The following is a 17327-nucleotide window of genomic DNA, read 5'->3' as shown; positions in this document are numbered from 1 at the left end:
CTGTCATCCCTGCCTTACTTCTAAGAAACTGAGGCAGAGATAGACCGACCCAAGGTCACCTAACATCTAGTAGAGCAGGCATTTGTCTTGGGGTATCTCTTCACCAGCACTGAGAAATTAGGTAGCTTGCCCCCAAATTGTGCTTTTTCCCTAAGAATGTGTGTGTTAGTCGCTCCATCATGTCTGACTCTTTGTGACCCCATGGACTGTAGCCCCCCAGGCTCCTCTGAGAACCATGGAGTTCTCTAGGCAAGAATACTGGAGTGGGTAGCCATTCTCTTCTCCAGAGGATCTTCCCAACCCAGAGATCCAACCCGCATCTCCTGCATTGTAGGCAGATTCTTTACTGTCTCATTATTAAAGGCTGTAAAACAAAACTGAACTTCCATGAACAACTAATACATAACCCAAGTACAGTTCAGAACAAGAGTAAAAGAAATGCAAACCCAAGGTACAATCAGATAGTCTTATTATAGCCTTGGGTAGTTAAACCCTTGGCAGAGTCTTATGTCAGAACCAAGCAGATTTAAACTCACCAAATCTTGCTTGATTTGTCCATAGCTTTGATATCTGTGGCTGAGGGCCCTGTGTCACAGTATTGATTTTGTAATTTTACTTGCCCCAAGAGATTAAAAAAAATTTTTTTTAAAGCTTGAATGAGGTATAACTTACATACCATATAATTGACCTGTTCTGGGTGTACAGTCCAATGATTTTTTAGTAAATTTACAGTTGTTCAACTATCACTACAATTCAATTTTAGAACATTTCCATTACCCTCCCAAAATCCCTTGTGCCCATTTGCAATCAATTCCTATTTCCAGCCCATCCACTAACCCAATCACTAATCTAATTTCTGTCTCGTAGATTTGCCTTTTCTGGATAGTTCACAAAAATGGACTCATATGATATACCATTTTTTGTGATTGAATTCTTTTGCTTAGCATAATGCTTTTGAGGTTCCTTCATATTCTAAGCATGTATGAGTATTTGTTCCTTTTTATTGACAAATAATTTTCCATTTATGCACATTCTGTTTTTCCTTCCCAGTTGATGGACATCTGGGTCATTTCCACTTTGGGGCCATTATGAATAATGCTGCTGTGAATATTTGCTCACACATCTTTGTGAGGACAGAGGGTTTCATTTCCCTTGGAATTTCTGGATGACATGGGAAATTTGTGTTTAACTTTTGAAGAAACTGCCACTGTTTTCCAAAGTGGCTATACATATTTTACATTTCCACCAGCAACGTTATGAAGGTTCCCATTTCTCTACCTCCTTGCCCACACTTGGTATTGCTTTTCTTTATGATTATAGCCATCCTAGTAGGTGTGAAATGGTAGTTCATTGTGGGTTTAATTTGACTAATGATATTGAGTGTCTGCCCCAAAGATTTTTAGTTGCGACATCTTAATGCATAATCCAAGAAAGAGACTGGGAATCAGTTTTCCCCTCTATCTTCTACTTTCAGAAATGTCCATGAAAAGAACGGTTGGGCAGCTTGTGCAACCTATTTCTGGGTGTGCCTTTAACAAGATGATTGTTTTTTCCCAAACGTGCTTTTATCCTCTTGAGCATTTTCTTTCCCCAGTTGCCCTCTCTTTACACCTGCTAAAAATTTGACTTTATGTCAGATACTTAGCTTTATACAGAAGTCACTTGCCTTGGTGGGTGGTTGCATTTTTATAGGCTGCCTTTGACACAAATAGCCTGTCTTTAAAAAACTCTGTATTCTACTCTGCACCCCTTGGACATTTTTAATACATGCCTGAATAACATAATTGAGTTGATTTTAAACAGAGTTTTCTGCCAAGATTGTGATAGAGGCAAGCAATTCTTTCAGGCAGAGGCTGGGTACTAAGGCACAGACAGATGTGACGGGCAGCAGGAGCAATCCCAGAGTAACCCCGGAATCCTAGTGTATTTCAGATTAACTACAAATTCTGCCCCGGGGAGGCAGCAAGCACATCTTCTCTGCATAAACTGGCAGTTCAAATCGGGAAACAAACTATCCAGCAGAAGGCAGAAGGCGTGGGAGGGGTCTGGCGCACCTGGTGGAGCTGACAGGAGCCAAGACTCAGGCAGGAAAGGGCAGCGGGCACTGCAAAGAGGAGTGGAGGGACAACCTGGCAGGGAAGGCTGTCACCAGGCATCCTGACCAGTGACCAGAGGGTAGAGTCTGGGAAGGGATGGATGGAGACAGAGTCGCCAAGGTCTGAGCTGAGCTGGGTGCAGACTCTAGGCAAGGGCTCGTCTCTCTGCTTGGAAAGCTCTGCACCCCAGCAGGGACCAATACATAGACGACTGGAACTGATAGCAATACCTGGAGGGAGAGTGGCCGCAGCATGGCGCGTCCTCTGAGCTGGTCACTGCAGAGGCATTGGCTCTTGGGTACAGGAGCCAGGACAAGTGCTGGGTTCTTTCCCCCTGGCTGTCTTGGTGTAGATAGGAGGGCATGCACCTCTGCACTGGCCCCGACACAGGTGGGCAAGGGGGCTGCTGGGAGGTTCAGAAGTGGCTGATCTGAGCCTACAGGATGCGTGCTTAGTAGCTCAGTCATGTCCGATTCTTTGTAACACCATGGGCTGTCACCAACCAGGCTCCTCTGTCCATGGTGATTCTCCAAGCAAAAATACTGGAGAGAATTGCCGTGTCCTCCTCCAGGGGATCTTCCCACACAGGGATTGAACCCAGGTCTCCTGCATTGCAGGTGGGTTCTTTACCCTCTGAGCCACCAGAGTGGCTTCCCTTCTCTGCAGGGAAGCCCTGCAGAGTGGTTAGGGCCAAAGGGAAAGGCTCCCCTGTGGTCACTTACAGTGATCTGTGTGCCCTTAGCTGGTGTCACCTGTCAGCTGCCCCCTCCCCACATGTAGCCTGCTGGTAAAGCAGGGAGCTGGTGAGAAGATGTGAGTGGCTCCCCAGTAAGTAGCTACTCGACAATGCTTTCTGAGGTTCCTATGTCAAGAGACGTCCTGTAAAACAGTGAAGGGGAGGCAGCCCCATGGCCTGGGGTGGGAATGGAGATTCCACTGAAAGCTGAGGGACCTGCAGCAGGTACTTGGAGACCTCCAACCCAGCTGCGGGCGCAGCCTTGCCACCCCAGCCACCACCCCCTCCTGACCGAGGCTGTGGGGCAGACGGTGCTGCTGCCTGGGGCCACAGGGAGGGGACAGTCCAGGTGCATAGCGCCGGGGGCCCAAAGGCCCCTGGATGCTGACCGTCTTGGGTTCTAATGCCCATTCCATCATCTCGTTCTTGGAAGGACAGGGGTACCCTGGCTGGTCTCTAGGTTACTCCTGCCTCCACTCCTGTCTGTCACAGGACAGAGGGAGAGACACGTGAGTAGAAGGAGAAGGGACAGAGTGAGGCTTGAAGGGACAGCTGGAAGGTCCGGGGGGATGGAGGTCTGGCCCCACTGTGAGGCTGTGGTAGAGGGTGGGCGCCCCCAGGTGGTGTCCTCAGGAGGTGCACTTCTCCGTCGGGGCCAGCAAGGCCCCATTCAGGTGGCCACCAACACAAGTGAGCAGCTTTGTCTTTCATCCCCAATCTGCCCCCTCTGGACAGGCATCTGGCCCAGAACCCCTTCATCTGTGACTGTAACCTCAAGTGGCTGGCAGACTTCCTGCGCTCCAACCCCATCGAGACCAGTGGGGCCCGCTGTGCCAGCCCCCGACGCCTTGCCAACAAGCGCATCGGCCAGATCAAAAGCAAGAAGTTCCGGTGCTCAGGTAGCCGCCCACCCGCCTTCAGTCTGCTCAGGGACCCTGAGGTGTTTCCTGGGTGGTTCCAACAAGGGTGGCTGGACCTCTCTGGACCCGTGCTGGAGGGTGTAGGACCCACACTGTAGACTTGGGTCTTACTGAGGCCGCGGGAGGACTGGCTGCAGATCCCCCAGGGAGGACTGCCAAGAACCTAGGTTGCTCTACTCCCAGGACGGTGCTCTTTCAAGACTTAGGAGACACCCAGGAGGCCTGGGAACTCTCCTCAGAGAGATGGTTGCCTCCTCCAGGCTCTGGGGTGGCAGGGGGTCAGCCTCGAAGCCCAAATGTTATCCATTTACACCTGTGAACACTGCTGTGGTTTTGGTGCTCCCTGGGGGCGGTTTACTTGGGGTGGTACCATCCCCACTCCCATCAGTCTGGGCAAGGAACATCTGTGCTCAGCAGCAAGACCTGCACTCAGGAGCTGGGTGGGTGGGCTCCAGGGCTTTGACTCGCGACCCTAGCCTGGTTCCTGGGCTGGCTTCTGCTGGGCAGCAGGGTGGGGGCCTGGGCTGTTCCTGCATGTCCTGGACAATCCCAACATGGTAGTGTTTCTCCTTCTCTCCTCAGCCAAAGAGCAGTACTTCATTCCAGGTAGGAGGGGGCACCAAGGCCAGCCTGGCTGGGATGGTGCCAGTGGGTGGGCAGGGGGCTGGGGCGGGCAGGCCAGGGGCGCAGGGCAGGGCTGCTGGCAGCCCCTCTGCCCCCGGCCTCTGCCCTCTCACCACAGGCGCTGAGGACTACCAGCTGAACAGCGAGTGCAACAGCGACGTGGTCTGTCCTCACAAGTGCCGCTGTGAGGCCAGCATGGTGGAATGCTCCAGCCTGAAGCTCACCAAGATCCCTGAGCGCGTACCCCAGGCCACGGCCGAGCTGTGAGGGTCTTCAGCTGCCCCACACCCTCACCTGCCCCCCAGCTCCCACTGACCCTCCTGGGCCTTCTTTGGGTTTTCCTCTGCTGCAGCTTTCTTTGGGGACCACTGGAGACCCCACCCCAGAAGCATGCCAGCTGCTGGCTCCAGCAGGGAGTGGCCCCTGTGCCCTGACTCCCAGTCCTACACACTCCCCACCCCGCCCCAGGGCAGTCTCTGGGCCCCAGAGCAGGTCACCAGCCTGAACCAGGGCAGTTTCTCTCAATCACGCTTTTGCTTTCTTTGTGGGGACCTGGTTCCATTAGCTCAAGTTGTAGCCTAAGCCATTCTTTTATTGTTATTTCTCTAAAAATATAAATCTGTGCACATGTATGTGCATGTGTGTGGATACCTATACACACCTGTTATTTACATAGGTACATTTCATGGCATTTTTCATGTTAAAATTATCCCCCTTTTACCCCCCTAGCACTTGGCCCAACCTTCCTTTGAAATAGGATCAATTCGCTCGGCCAGAGAAATTCTTCCAGGAGTCCCCTTTGTTTGAGTCCCAAATAATCTCAGTTTGGAAGATACTTTAATGTCTGTCCTTTATGGATGTATAAGTTCCCTTCGTTGCCTCTTACAGACGATTAAACAACAATGAGATTTCCATCCTGGAGGCCACCGGGATGTTTAAAAAACTCACCCATCTGAAGAAAATGTGAGTTACTCATTGGCGGGAAGGTGCAGTCAGGAGGCTGGGCAGGATGGGGAAGGGAAATCCTTAGACCTCGTGGGGGTCAGGGCTCTGTGCGTGGGGCTGGGTGCAGGGAGGGCGTCCTGAACTCCACAGTCCTCCCCCAGAAACCTGAGCAACAACAAGGTGTCGGAGATTGAAGACGGGGCCTTCGAGGGCGCAGCCTCAGTGAGCGAGCTGCACCTGACCGCCAACCAACTGGAGTCCATCCGGAGCGGCATGTTCCGGGGCCTGGAAGGCCTGAGGACGCTGTGAGTGTGCAGCCAGGGGGCAGGGGGGCAGGGGCAGAGGCCAAGTCACAGCGTGGGCACCTGCGTTAAAGGGCAGGAGAGCGAGGGGCTGTCTCTACCCTAGCCCCAGCTTGCAGCAGTTGAGGGGCTGTGGCCGAGGACCCTGGCTGAAGCGTACCGAGTCATCAGATGCTGGTCACTGTGGCACGAGACCTGTCTTCTTGTTCCCTGGGGTGTGGGGTTCATGGCAGGTGAGGGAATGGGGACATGGGCCCTTCTTGAGGTCTCCTGTCATTGCCCTGCGGTCAGGCTGCGACATCACAGCACATGGGTTTAGTTCAGGAGTGGCCGGTGCGACAGTGGCAGGGACGTGGCACAGGGGTGACTCAAGTGGGTGTAGGTGGGAGTCCGGGACCCCACGACTCAGAGCCCAGGCAGAGCTCTCCAGACGTCGGGAACCAGCCACTCCTCCGTGAATCTGCAGGGAGCTCCTCTCTCGGTCCAGGCAGCACCAGCTCTGCAGGTGACCGTGTAGACCTTTAGAGCGTCCAAGAGGCAGTGCTGTCTTGTCAGACTTGCCACAGGGCCAGACATGTGCTATATCTGCGCTGTCCAGCCTGGTAGCCACGTGTGTAGGGGAGCACTTGACATGTGGACACGGCTATGGAGGCACTGACTTTTGAATTTCATTTCATTTTAATTAATTTAAATCTAAATGGCCGCACGTGGGTAGTGTCTACCATGTGGACAACACCTCTAGAAGCCACCTGCCTGGATTTAAATCTCAGACGGCAGTAAGGCTATAGATTTGTTTTCTGAGCACGTGTCATGGAATTTAGGTAAGGTAAACATATACACGAGAGGATTCCCTGTGGACTTTTGTCTGTTTTACAAAAGGTTTTATTCTGCACTGTTTTGCAACTTTTTTTTTTCCACTGGTGTGGCAGGTTCTTCATAGAGGGCTGCCTCGTTCTTTTTTATATGTGCCTACAAATTCTTGAAGGGCCCACATGGCTCAGTGGTAAAGAATCTGCCTGCTAATGCAGGAGATGCAGGAGACACAGGTTCAATACATGGGTCAGGAATATCCCCTGGAGTAGGAAATGGCAACCACTCCAGTACTCTTGCCTGGGAAATCCTGTGGACAGAGGAGCCTGATGGGCTACAGTCCATGGGGTCGCAAAGAGTTGGACACGACTGAACAACTGAACACGCATGCAGTATTCCTTGAGAGAGGGTGCCGTGGGCATTCAACCACTCACTTGAGTTCTTTCCAAGGAAGACTTGGAGTAGACAGGAAAGAGGAGGGGCTGGTGCTGGGACAGAGCCTGCAGGAGTGGTGCAGGCACAGGAAAAGGAGTGCCCATAACCCCTCCACTGGTCATGGTTAATTATTGACACACACACACACGTGTGTACCTACATGCTTACACACATACACCCACATACATGCATGCAAACATACAGACATATCTTAATGAAATCCTTGAATACATTTTATTTAGTAATCTTTTTTCCTTAAACATAACGTGAGCATCTTTATGATTTCTTTTGAATGATTATATATATTACATAGGGCTTCCCTGGTGGCTCAGATGGTAAAGACTCTGCCTGTAATGCGGGAGACCTGGGTTCAGTCCCTGGGTCTGGAAGATCCCCTGGAGAAAGGCATGGCAACCCACTCCAGTATTCTTTCCTAGAGAATCCCCATGGACAAAGGAGCTACATAATTATTAGAGATTAAGGCTAATTCTAATTTTATTACAAGCAATGCTGTGATTAATGTCTTCATCATGAAATTCTATGCCCATTAGGAATTATTACCTTAAAGATAAATCCCTAAAGGTAGACCTGCTGGGTGAAAGCACAGAGGGCCGGGTTAGGGTTCCTGGTACCTCTCACCAGGCACACTTCCAGGAGGTCCCCAGTAGTTCTCCTGCCAGCTGTCATGAAGGTGCCCATCCTTTTACCCTCTTGCCAACCCTGAGCCTTATTGTTATTATGTTTTTAATGATTTTGTAATTTGGCAGGCAAAGATGCAATATCAGTTAAATGTCCTTGATTACTAGTAAGTTTGAACATTTTTCAATGGATGTTCATAAACTTTATTTCTGTCCATTCATGCTCATGACTCATTTATTTTATAGCAGAAGTTTGTGCCTTTTAATCTCCCTCACCTAGTACATCCATTTTAATTTAAACCATTCAACTCCTTTTGTGAATTGCCTATTTTATGTCAGGCTTGATTTTAGTTTTTGTGTGGGAAAGAGAATAGAGTCAGATGTTCAAGGACAAACAGAGACTTTTGCAGCTATAAGTGAGGAAGAAGGTCGTTCTGGAAGGAGATCATAGCTGGGGAAAGGTGTGGGGATGCCGGCCTGGGCAGCAAGCCTGAAGGACAGAGAGGTGGAGAGTGTGACCATCCCTGGGAAGGTGGGTAGGTGCTGGTCTGGGGCTGGGTAGTAAAGAGTTTAAACAGGATTCTGTGCACAGTTTAGAGGCTGCTGTGGGCTTTAGGCTGGAGAGTGACGTGGCCAGGTTTAAGTTTTAGGCAAGTCTCAGGTGCTGACCGTGGTGCGTGGCCTGGAGGTTGGGGAGGCTGTGGGCACCCGGGGATGAAGGTGATGGTTGTCAGCATGGGCGGCCTGTGTGGGCAGGGTGGAGAGGCAGGCATCTCAGAGGCAGGCAGGGCAGGAGAGGAGCGCTGGTGGGCGCCGGGCTCCCCTCTCTGTGGCTCAGCGTCCCCGGAGGAGAACCTGTGAACTGGCCGCTGGTGGCCAAAGCACAGGGCAGGCGGATGGCCGTGCGGCACAGCCCCGGCTCCCCCTCCTCTCCCGGCCCCAGGATGCTGAGGAACAACCGTATCAGCTGCATCCACAACGACAGCTTCACGGGCCTGCGCAACGTGCGCCTCCTCTCGCTCTACGACAACCAGATCGCCACCATCTCCCCGGGAGCCTTCGACACGCTGCAGGCCCTCTCCACGCTGTAAGTGCGGCTCCGAGGGCGCAGGGCCGGCGCGGGCGGGGCTGAACCCCCGGAGCCCCGCCCGCTCGTCGCCCTGCAGGACGCGGCCGGTCTTCTGCGGTTACTGTGAAGGACTCCGGCGTTTGGGTCCTTGCGCGTTAACATGCCACCTCCTAGAAGCTGCTGGCGGTCCGGGAGTGGTGGGCGACCGTGTGGCCAGCAAGTGGCGGGCGGGAGCTGGCTTTGCGGGGACAACTGCGTCTGGCTGGGGGCGGTTTTCCTGGTCACACCACCCGCCTTTTCCAGAAATCTTCTGGCCAACCCTTTCAACTGCAACTGCCAGCTGGCGTGGCTGGGCGACTGGCTGCGCAAGAGGAAGATCGTGACGGGGAACCCGCGGTGCCAGAACCCAGACTTCTTGCGGCAGATTCCCCTGCAGGACGTGGCCTCCCCCGACTTCAGGTGTGAAGAAGGTAATACGTGGGCACCCCCCGGGGGGTGGGGGGATAGGGCGTGGTCGCGCCCCAGAGAGGAGGGGTCCCCTGGGGAGGGGAGAAGTGAGGAGCATGGACACTCAGGCAGTCCTGCCCCTGCCTCAGCCTGGTGGGGTCTCCGGTGGGCTTGCTGTTTTAAAAAATGGGGAAATACAGACAAAGGAAGGGCATAAATGTTACCTATTAGCTCATCACTCAGAGAAAACCATAGTTAACATCTTAGTGTGATTTCTTTAAGTATGTTTAACCCAGAGACCTACCTCCTAGCTGTTCCTAAGGGCTCCAGGCCATGGATTCAGCTTGTCTGCAACACCCACTGGACTCTATTAGGGGGCCCCATCCTCCATACTTGGGTCACTTCTTGGGTCAATGTTCTCTTTTCCCTGAATCCTCGATCTCTCTCCTGGGGTCATGTCCTTCTTTCCCTGCACTCACAGAATCTAGCCTATCCCTCCATCCCCCGCCTCCCCCTCCAGAGCATCACACACACAGGCAACTGTAGGAAGCAGATTTTTACCAAAAGTGACAGAGTCTTGTCTTGGCCCAGCTGTCTGTGTTCAGGAGCCCCGGCACTGGGGATTTCTCCGCCTGCCTTCAGCTTCAGCCTCCTGGCTTCTCCCCACCTTCCTTAGCACCTCCTATCCTCTTTCCAGTCTACTTCCTGGGACCCTGGTGTCCTTATCGTCCCTCTTACACTCAAGCAGGAGGAAGGAAGGAACACAGAGGGTGCTCAGTACTATTTATTGAATACATGAATGAATCTGTGAAGGATGTTGGGATAGAAGGCGCTCAGATTCTGGGCCAGCCAGACCTGGGTACAGACTCCATGTTGCCTCTGATCAACCTCCGGACCTGAGCAAGCTATTTAACCTCTCCCAATCTCAGTAAGATAGAAAGTCCTTCATTCCTTCACTCAGCTGACCTGTTTGGAGGCTGGTATGGGCCGGGCCCTGCTGTCAGTGCTAGGCCGCTTCAGTGAACAGAAAAGAAGAAAGGAACACAGGTCTCCGTCCCCGTGATGCTCACATTCTAGGAGCAATGGTGGTCCCCGTTTACCGCATCATTAAAGAAATTACATTTGGTACAGTGTCTGGCACACAGTAGGCGCTCAAGAAATGATGTGGCCACCATCCTCCTTCGCTGCTGTACCCGGGTCCATCTCAGGTCTGAGGTGGAAGAGGTGAACCCAAGACTGATTCTAACCTCAAAACAGATCCAAGGGGCTTTGGCCATGGTGGAGGAGGGCTGCAGCCAAGAGAGGACTGACTGGTATACAACGTAGCATCAGCAAGAGGCCTCTGTTCCGAGGCGCCCTGAAGCGGGGCGCTGGCTGCATGAGGCCCTGAGGAGGCCTGTCCCCTCACTGACGTGGCTTCTCACCTTCCTCCCCAGGCCAGGAGGAGGGGGGCTGCCTGCCCCGCCCGCAGTGCCCCCAGGAGTGCGCCTGCCTGGACACCGTGGTTCGATGCAGCAACAAGCACCTCCAGACCCTGCCCAAGGGCATCCCCAAGAATGTCACAGAGCTGTGAGTAGCCCCCGCCTGCTGGCAGGAGGAGAGGGTGACCAGGACCTCTGCGGGGTAGACAAGGCATCCTAAGGGCTGCTCTCGGTGGGGCTGCAGCTCCAGGAGCTCAGGTCAGCTTTTTGATGGCTGGTGGTCGTGGGGGTGGGAGGGCAGGTCACAGCATCTTGAATCCCAAGCTCTGCCCTGTAGACAAGGGGAGCCCTGGGAAACTTGACAAGGAGTTTAGCCGCGGGCTTTAAGGACAGTGATTGGGTGGTGGTGTATGTAGTAAGAAGCAGAATGGAGGCCCAGGTGCAGAGAACAGAACAAAGCTGCTGCAGGAGCCCAGGCCTGGGGGCTGGTGCAGTCAGGGAGGGGGATACGAAAATGGAACAAAAGGGAATGATGAGAGACCATGGGGTGGGAGAAGCTCGGTCAGTCACAGAACCGGCTGCAGAGGGAGGTGGAGATTCCTGTCAGCGTCCTGCGCCTGGATGGTTTAGGAACATGCAGTGTGGGCTGATGGAGTCAGGGGAAGCCCATGTGGTTGTGAAAACACAGAACTCAGGTCTGGGAGTGTTGGGATCTGGGACCAGCCTCAGGCACCTCACCAGCAGACAGAGGGAGGGACCTGCGTGCTGCTGAGGACTGGCAGGTGGGTATTAACATGCCAATCAGACCTATTTGGCCGGAAAGAAGGGCAGAGGGTCCTGGATTGAGCCTGTGGTGCCCACTGACAGGGAGGATGCTGAGGGGCCAGGCAGGGGCTCAGGAAGGAAGCCATAGGAGGCTTCACGTGTCTGTGGCTTTTACCAGGTTTTTTGGTGGCACCTTCCCAAATGGCCTAATGTCTGTATTTTCTCCTCCAGTTAATGATTCAGGGCCAATCGTGTAGTCCATAGGTAGGAAAGGACATGGGTAAGAAGGCTCTGGCTTCAGCGGAAGGTTCTTGCAGTGCTGGACTCTGCTTGAGGCTGAGGTGGCTGCACTAACTGCGGTCTTCTCTCCTGTAGCTACCTGGATGGGAACCAGTTCACGCTGGTTCCAGCACAGCTGTCCACCTTCAAGTACCTGCAGCTTGTGTGAGTATCCTGGCCCATCTCAGAGGACAGGAGGGCCGTTGCAATCTAGCTATCATTGCTCCATCTTTCCTGGAATTCCCTACAGACCCCACTCTGGTTCACCCATTTTTTCTTTTTCTTTTTTTTTTAGTTGAAGTATAGTTTATGTATTCTTGACTTTCCTTGTGGCTCAGCTGGTAAAGAACCCACCTGCAATGTGGGAGACCTGGGTTTGATCTCCCAAACCTGGGTTGGGAAGATCCCCTGGAGAAGGGAAAGCCTACCCACTCCAGTATTCTGGCCTGGAGAATTCCAGGGACTCTATAGGCCGTGGGGTCGCAAAGAGTCGAACACCACTGAGTGACTTTCACTTCACTTCACATAGTTTATGTACAATAGTAAATGTTACCGGAGAAGGCAATGGCACCCCACTCCAGTACTCTTGCCTGGAAAATCCCATGGATGGAAGAGCCTGGAAGGCTGCAGTCCATGGGGTCGCGAAGAGTCGGACACGACTGAGAGACTTCCCTTTCACTTTTCACTTTCTTGCATTGGAGAAGGAAATGGCAACCCACTCCAGTGTTCTTGCCTGGAGAATCCCAGGGATGGGGGAGCCTGGTGGGCTGCCGCCTATGGGGTCACACAGAGTCAGACACGACTGAAGTGACTTAGTAGTAGTAGTAGTATATGTTACAGGTGTACAATATAGTGATTCACAATTTTTAAAGGATATACTCTATTTATAGTTATTATAAATATTGGCTATGTTCCCTGTCTGGTACTGATCCGTTTTTTAATTTCACTGCATCCTGTTGGGAACATCTGTGCATAGAACTGTTTTGCCACCTAGTGGCCATTCTTGGGAATTGCATTGTTCCTGGCTGGGGTTGGACTGGGTCTGCTTCTGCCCACACCATCCCCGAAGTGCCCCTGGAGGCTGATAATTACTATTAATGAGGGTTATCCTTGCAAAGGTAGGAGCCAGAGCAGAAGTAGAGAGTTATGGAAAACTTCTTGATCCAACCTTGGCTTCCAAACCAAATATGAGATACGGCAGCCTCAAATACGCATCTGTAACTTTTTCTTTAGGCTAACATCTACTATTCTGTTATTTCCACCTTTGACCTTTCTACTTCATGAAAATGTACAAAGTAAGCCTCAGAATAAGGTTAGCTCCTCTTAGCCTTCCAGCTTAATTAACAGCTCACTTCAATTGTCTTTGTCTGCCCATTGGCCAGATTCTGTCAAAAAGGAGCCCAGAGACTGTTTCATCTTAAGTGCCTTGGAGCACTGCTACTCTAAGTGTGGTCTGTGGGTCAATGGCAGCTTGAGAACTATTTGTAATGTGCTGCAACTAGATAAAGGACTTGCATCGGAATTTTTATCAACACAGTTCCTTCCTTCATTGGGGAAGTATTGCTGTGGAAAAAATGTTAGCTAATCTAAGTTGCGTGTTTAACATCATGTTGTTCTTAGTCGCGTCCAACTCTTTATGACCCCATGAACTGTGGCCCACCAGGCTTCTCTGTCCTTGGGGATTCTCCAGGCAAGAATACTGGAGTGGATTGCCATGCCCTCCTCCAGGGAATCTTCCCAACCCAGAGGTCGAACCCAGGTCTCCCACATCGCAAGTCAATTCTTTACCATGTGAGCCACCAGGGAAGCCCATAGGTGATTGCATTTTGGCACAGGTCCCTTGTTTGGGGACATTCAGTTCAAGTTCACATTGAGTAGCACTGGCTTAACAGAATTTTGACACTCCCGTTTTTCTGTCTTTGCTAATGACCTAGCCATTGTGTTTTGAGTGATTGTTCCATTGGCCAGGTGAAGATGGTAGGTAGAGTGCTTTGTGGCTGACAACGGAGAAGGCAGTGGCACCCCACTCCAGTGCTCTTGCCTGGAAAATCCCATGGACGGAGGATCCTGGTGGGCTGCAGTCCATGGGGTCGCTAAGAGTCGGACACAACTAAGCAACTTCACTTTCACTTTTCACTTTCATGTATTGGAGAAGGAAATGGCAACCCACTCCAGTGTTCTTGCCTGGAGAATCCCAGGGATGGGGGAGCCTGGTGGGCTGCCGTCTATGGGGTCGCACAGAGTCGGACACGACTGAAGTGACTTAGCAGCACAGCAGCAGCAGTGGCTGACAAAGAGAGAGAGAGCACTTTTTGGTCTAATTTGAGGCAGCTTCACTAGTGATGTGGATATGCTTGAAGAGGAAGGGAGTGAGAGGGGACTGATGTCAAGGCAGTTAGTACTATGAAACTGCCTGTCAGGTCTGAAATACCAGCCCCTCCTTATCACGGGGAAAGAGAGGTCTGGCTGGGACCACAGAGGAGGACACCGTCTGCGCCGGATGCGGGGCGGGTGGGAATCCAGGAGCATCCGGGAGGGCTGAAGGACTAAAGGAAGAGGAAGAGCAAGAACAGGGCTTAGTGATGACCATCCCTTAGGGGTGGGTGAGAAAGAAGTGCAGCTGAGTGGTAAGGGGGAGTGTGTGAAGACTGGAGTCGGAGGAGAGATTTGAGAAGAGGGTCAGCACTGCAGGGTCACTCTGAGAGTACATTTAGTGACCAGGGCCTTAGGGGCCAATGGACGAGGGTCTGACTCTGGCTGAACCTCCTCCCAGCTGTGTGACCCTGGGTGGGTCACCTCATCACCCCGAGACCCTGCCCCTTCTTTTGTAGAATGGGTTCACTACCTCTCCCGCAGGATTATAGGGAAGGGGAGTGAATGAACCCACGTAAGATGCCAGTGAGAGAGAAAGGAAGAGAGCCCCTCACACCTGGCAGTTGAGAGACCCGGATGCCCTTGGTGGGAGTATTTCCATGGTGGGCAGGGGCGATGCCAGGGTGCAGGATGAGGAAATAGAAACCTGGAACCCTGGGGACAGAGAGGGAGTTCAGGGATCAGAGCTGGGGAGCTGTAACTGGTTGTGAACCAAATGCCTCTTCCATCAGCTCCCACCTGCCAGTGGTCAGAGCCACTTGCCCACCTGGCTGGGGGATGGCTGTGGCCAGAGTGGGGAAGGGGAGGAATCCTTTCTTTCTAAATGATGATACTTTTTTTTTTTCTTCTGTCTTTTCCAGGGACCTGAGTAACAACAAGATCAGTTCCTTAAGCAATTCGTCCTTTACCAACATGAGCCAGCTGACCACTCTGTGAGTCCCGCCGGGAGGAGGGAGGGCTCATGGTTACTGGGACTCTCCCCAAGCCTCGGTCATGAGCAGGTGTCCCCACATAGCCTCCTCAGCCTCCAGGGAGGGTGCCAGGGCCTGCCAGCCAAAAAGACTTTTCAGAAACATTCTTTTTATTGTGAAATGCAGCATATATATGGAAAACTGCGAAAAACATAAACATATAGTTTAACAAACAGTCATAAAACTAGCACATGTATAAATACCTAAGGCAAAAACTAGAACACAGCTAGCACCCCAAGAATTCCCCTGTGCCTTCCTGAGGCAGTCCCTACTCAGACTTGTACAATGATCTCTTCCTTGGTCTTTATATTGCCATCTACATATGTATTTCTACACAGTGAAGTTTAATTTTGCCCATTTTTGAGCCTTATATAAATTGAATCATATAGGATATATAGTCTTTTATGTCTGTCTTCTTTTATTTTCCATTGTGTCTGTGTGAAGCTGTGGTCTCTTCATTTTCATTGCTATACAGTATTCCTTTGTAGGAATATGCCACATTTTGCTCATCCATTCTACTATTGATGGATATTTGGGTTGTTTCCAGTTTGGACTGTTGTGAATGGTGACTCTGAACATTTTGGTGCCTATGTTCTAAGATATTTTAATGATTGCTTTACTTATATTCCAAGCAATTGGTTGGAAAGTAGTAATAAGCATCGCTTATATTTGCCTGCTTAAGAATTGTATTTTGTTCACCTTCCCAACACCTCATTTTACAGATGATGTGCCAAGAACTTAAGAACTTTCCCTTAGGTCCTACTGTGGTCAAATAGCAGAGCCAGTATCCCAAAAGACAGGTTCCTGACCCAGGCAGGCCCCCAGGAACAAAATGTGGGCCTGAGGCCATGGAACACTGCACTTTCCTGCCCTGGGTTCCCACTTCAAAGTCTTCATGAGCCTATTGACTGAAAGAAAAATACATAACATAAAAGTTGAGTTAAGCCTGGAGACAGCCTCTCAGATAGGTCTGAGGAACTGCTCTGAAGAGGTAAGGGAGGAGCCAGGATACAGAGGAACATTTTTATGAGAAAAACATGTAGTCACACATCAAAAGGTTACTGCTAATCACAAAGAACATATCTCAGGTGAATGACTTTAGTGCTCTTCTGCCTATGCGAGGATGCAAGAGTCTGGGGTCATTTGAATTTTTTTCCTTAGATTTGCATGTTAACTCTCTAAAGGCCAGTATATTCAATGCACAGAATATTTTCTTTCTCCTTTCTGAATTCCCCGCAGGGTGCACCGTCAGTAATGGCTTGATCCTTGTGGAACTGGATTAGCAGGCAATTTTTTTTCTTTATGAGCCTGTGTGTGAAGCTGCCATGGCCTGTGGCAGTGACTCTCAACCAGGGGCAGCTCTGCCCACCAGGGAGCACTTGGGAATAGTTGAGAACTTCTGGCTGTCACAGCTGGCGGAGGGCAGGGGGAACCCCTGGCATTTCATCGTCAGAGGCCAGAGATGCTGCTCAGCACCCCTACAGCACACACAGGGCAGCCCCCCTCCCACCCAACAAGGAATGGTCAACAGTGCTGAGGCTGAGAAATCCTGGGCTAGGCGATCCTGGCAGCTGTAAGGAGGAATAACCCTTTCCTGTGATAAAAATGTCTCATTTCTCTTGTTATTATTTTAAAAATAGCTCTAGTGAAGTATTATTAATATCTAATAGTATATCCTTAAAGTGTAAAAGTTGACACATTTTGATTTATGTTCATGCCCATGGAATCATCACCACAGTCAAGATGGTGGCCATCTGCGTCAGCACCGGAAGTGCACCCCTTAATAACTCTTCCCCCTTCCTCCCTCCCTTTCCCCCACCCTCCTCTCTCTTCCTTCCCCCAGGATCCTCAGCTACAACTCCCTGCAGTGTATCCCTCCTCTGGCCTTCCAGGGGCTTCGCTCCCTGCGCCTGCTGTGAGTCTTCCCGTTCTCCATTCCTCCGGGGAACTCTGCCCCACGAGGGGCCTCCTCATCCCCTGGTGGACAGGAATGTCCCCACGTCCCTCTTCACCCCGCTGCTGGGCAGGAAGGTCCCCGTGTCCAGGGCCCCAGCAGGGCCAACTGTGCCCAAAGTGGAAGGCCAGTCCTCTCTCATTTGGGTCCCTAACGGAGGCCCAGGAATACATGGGAAACTTTGGGGAATGCTCATCCAAAGTTGCAGAGACAGTAGGGGCTTAGTCTTCTGTCTCAGAGAATCCAGCAACCAGGGGCTACTGCCGGCCCCAAGTTGTGTTTGGCATATACGTGTAGGGGCAAGTTCCTAGGCATTCAAGATAAGGTAGCCCCTCGCTGGCATGTGAGTCTCCTGTCAAACGGTGAATGTTGAACCTGCTCTAAAGAGTTCCCACTGCGAGGTGTGGCCTGTGCTCACAGCACGCCTCTGGAGTATCCTTGCCCCAAGTCCTCTGGCAGCCACCTGGGGCAGGGGGGCATTCTATACCCTCAACTAGGGTCTCACTAGTAGCTTCCCTACCGGGAAGAAGGCTCCCTGGCTG

At 51.6% G+C, this 17327-nt stretch overlaps 1 protein-coding gene across 1 annotated transcript in view; it reads left to right on the top strand.

Moving 5' to 3' along the window:
- The window catches only part of SLIT1 (slit guidance ligand 1), a 172041-nt gene that overhangs the window by 123503 nt on the left and 31211 nt on the right, over positions 1–17327 (top strand). The window contains exons 14-24 of the mRNA XM_002698413.7: positions 3568–3731; positions 4335–4358; positions 4495–4639; positions 5265–5339; positions 5483–5626; positions 8450–8593; positions 8879–9045; positions 10459–10591; positions 11584–11652; positions 14721–14792; positions 16675–16746. Of these exons, the coding sequence (XP_002698459.1) occupies positions 3568–3731; positions 4335–4358; positions 4495–4639; positions 5265–5339; positions 5483–5626; positions 8450–8593; positions 8879–9045; positions 10459–10591; positions 11584–11652; positions 14721–14792; positions 16675–16746 (1209 nt within the window). The remainder of the gene's footprint in view (positions 1–3567; positions 3732–4334; positions 4359–4494; positions 4640–5264; positions 5340–5482; positions 5627–8449; positions 8594–8878; positions 9046–10458; positions 10592–11583; positions 11653–14720; positions 14793–16674; positions 16747–17327) is intronic.

This window comes from Bos taurus, chromosome 26, assembly GCF_002263795.3.
Source record: "Bos taurus isolate L1 Dominette 01449 registration number 42190680 breed Hereford chromosome 26, ARS-UCD2.0, whole genome shotgun sequence".
Lineage (NCBI taxonomy): Eukaryota > Metazoa > Chordata > Mammalia > Artiodactyla > Bovidae > Bos > Bos taurus.
Note: the sequence above shows the minus strand (reverse complement) of the source record. Positions and strands in the feature narration are given on the sequence as shown.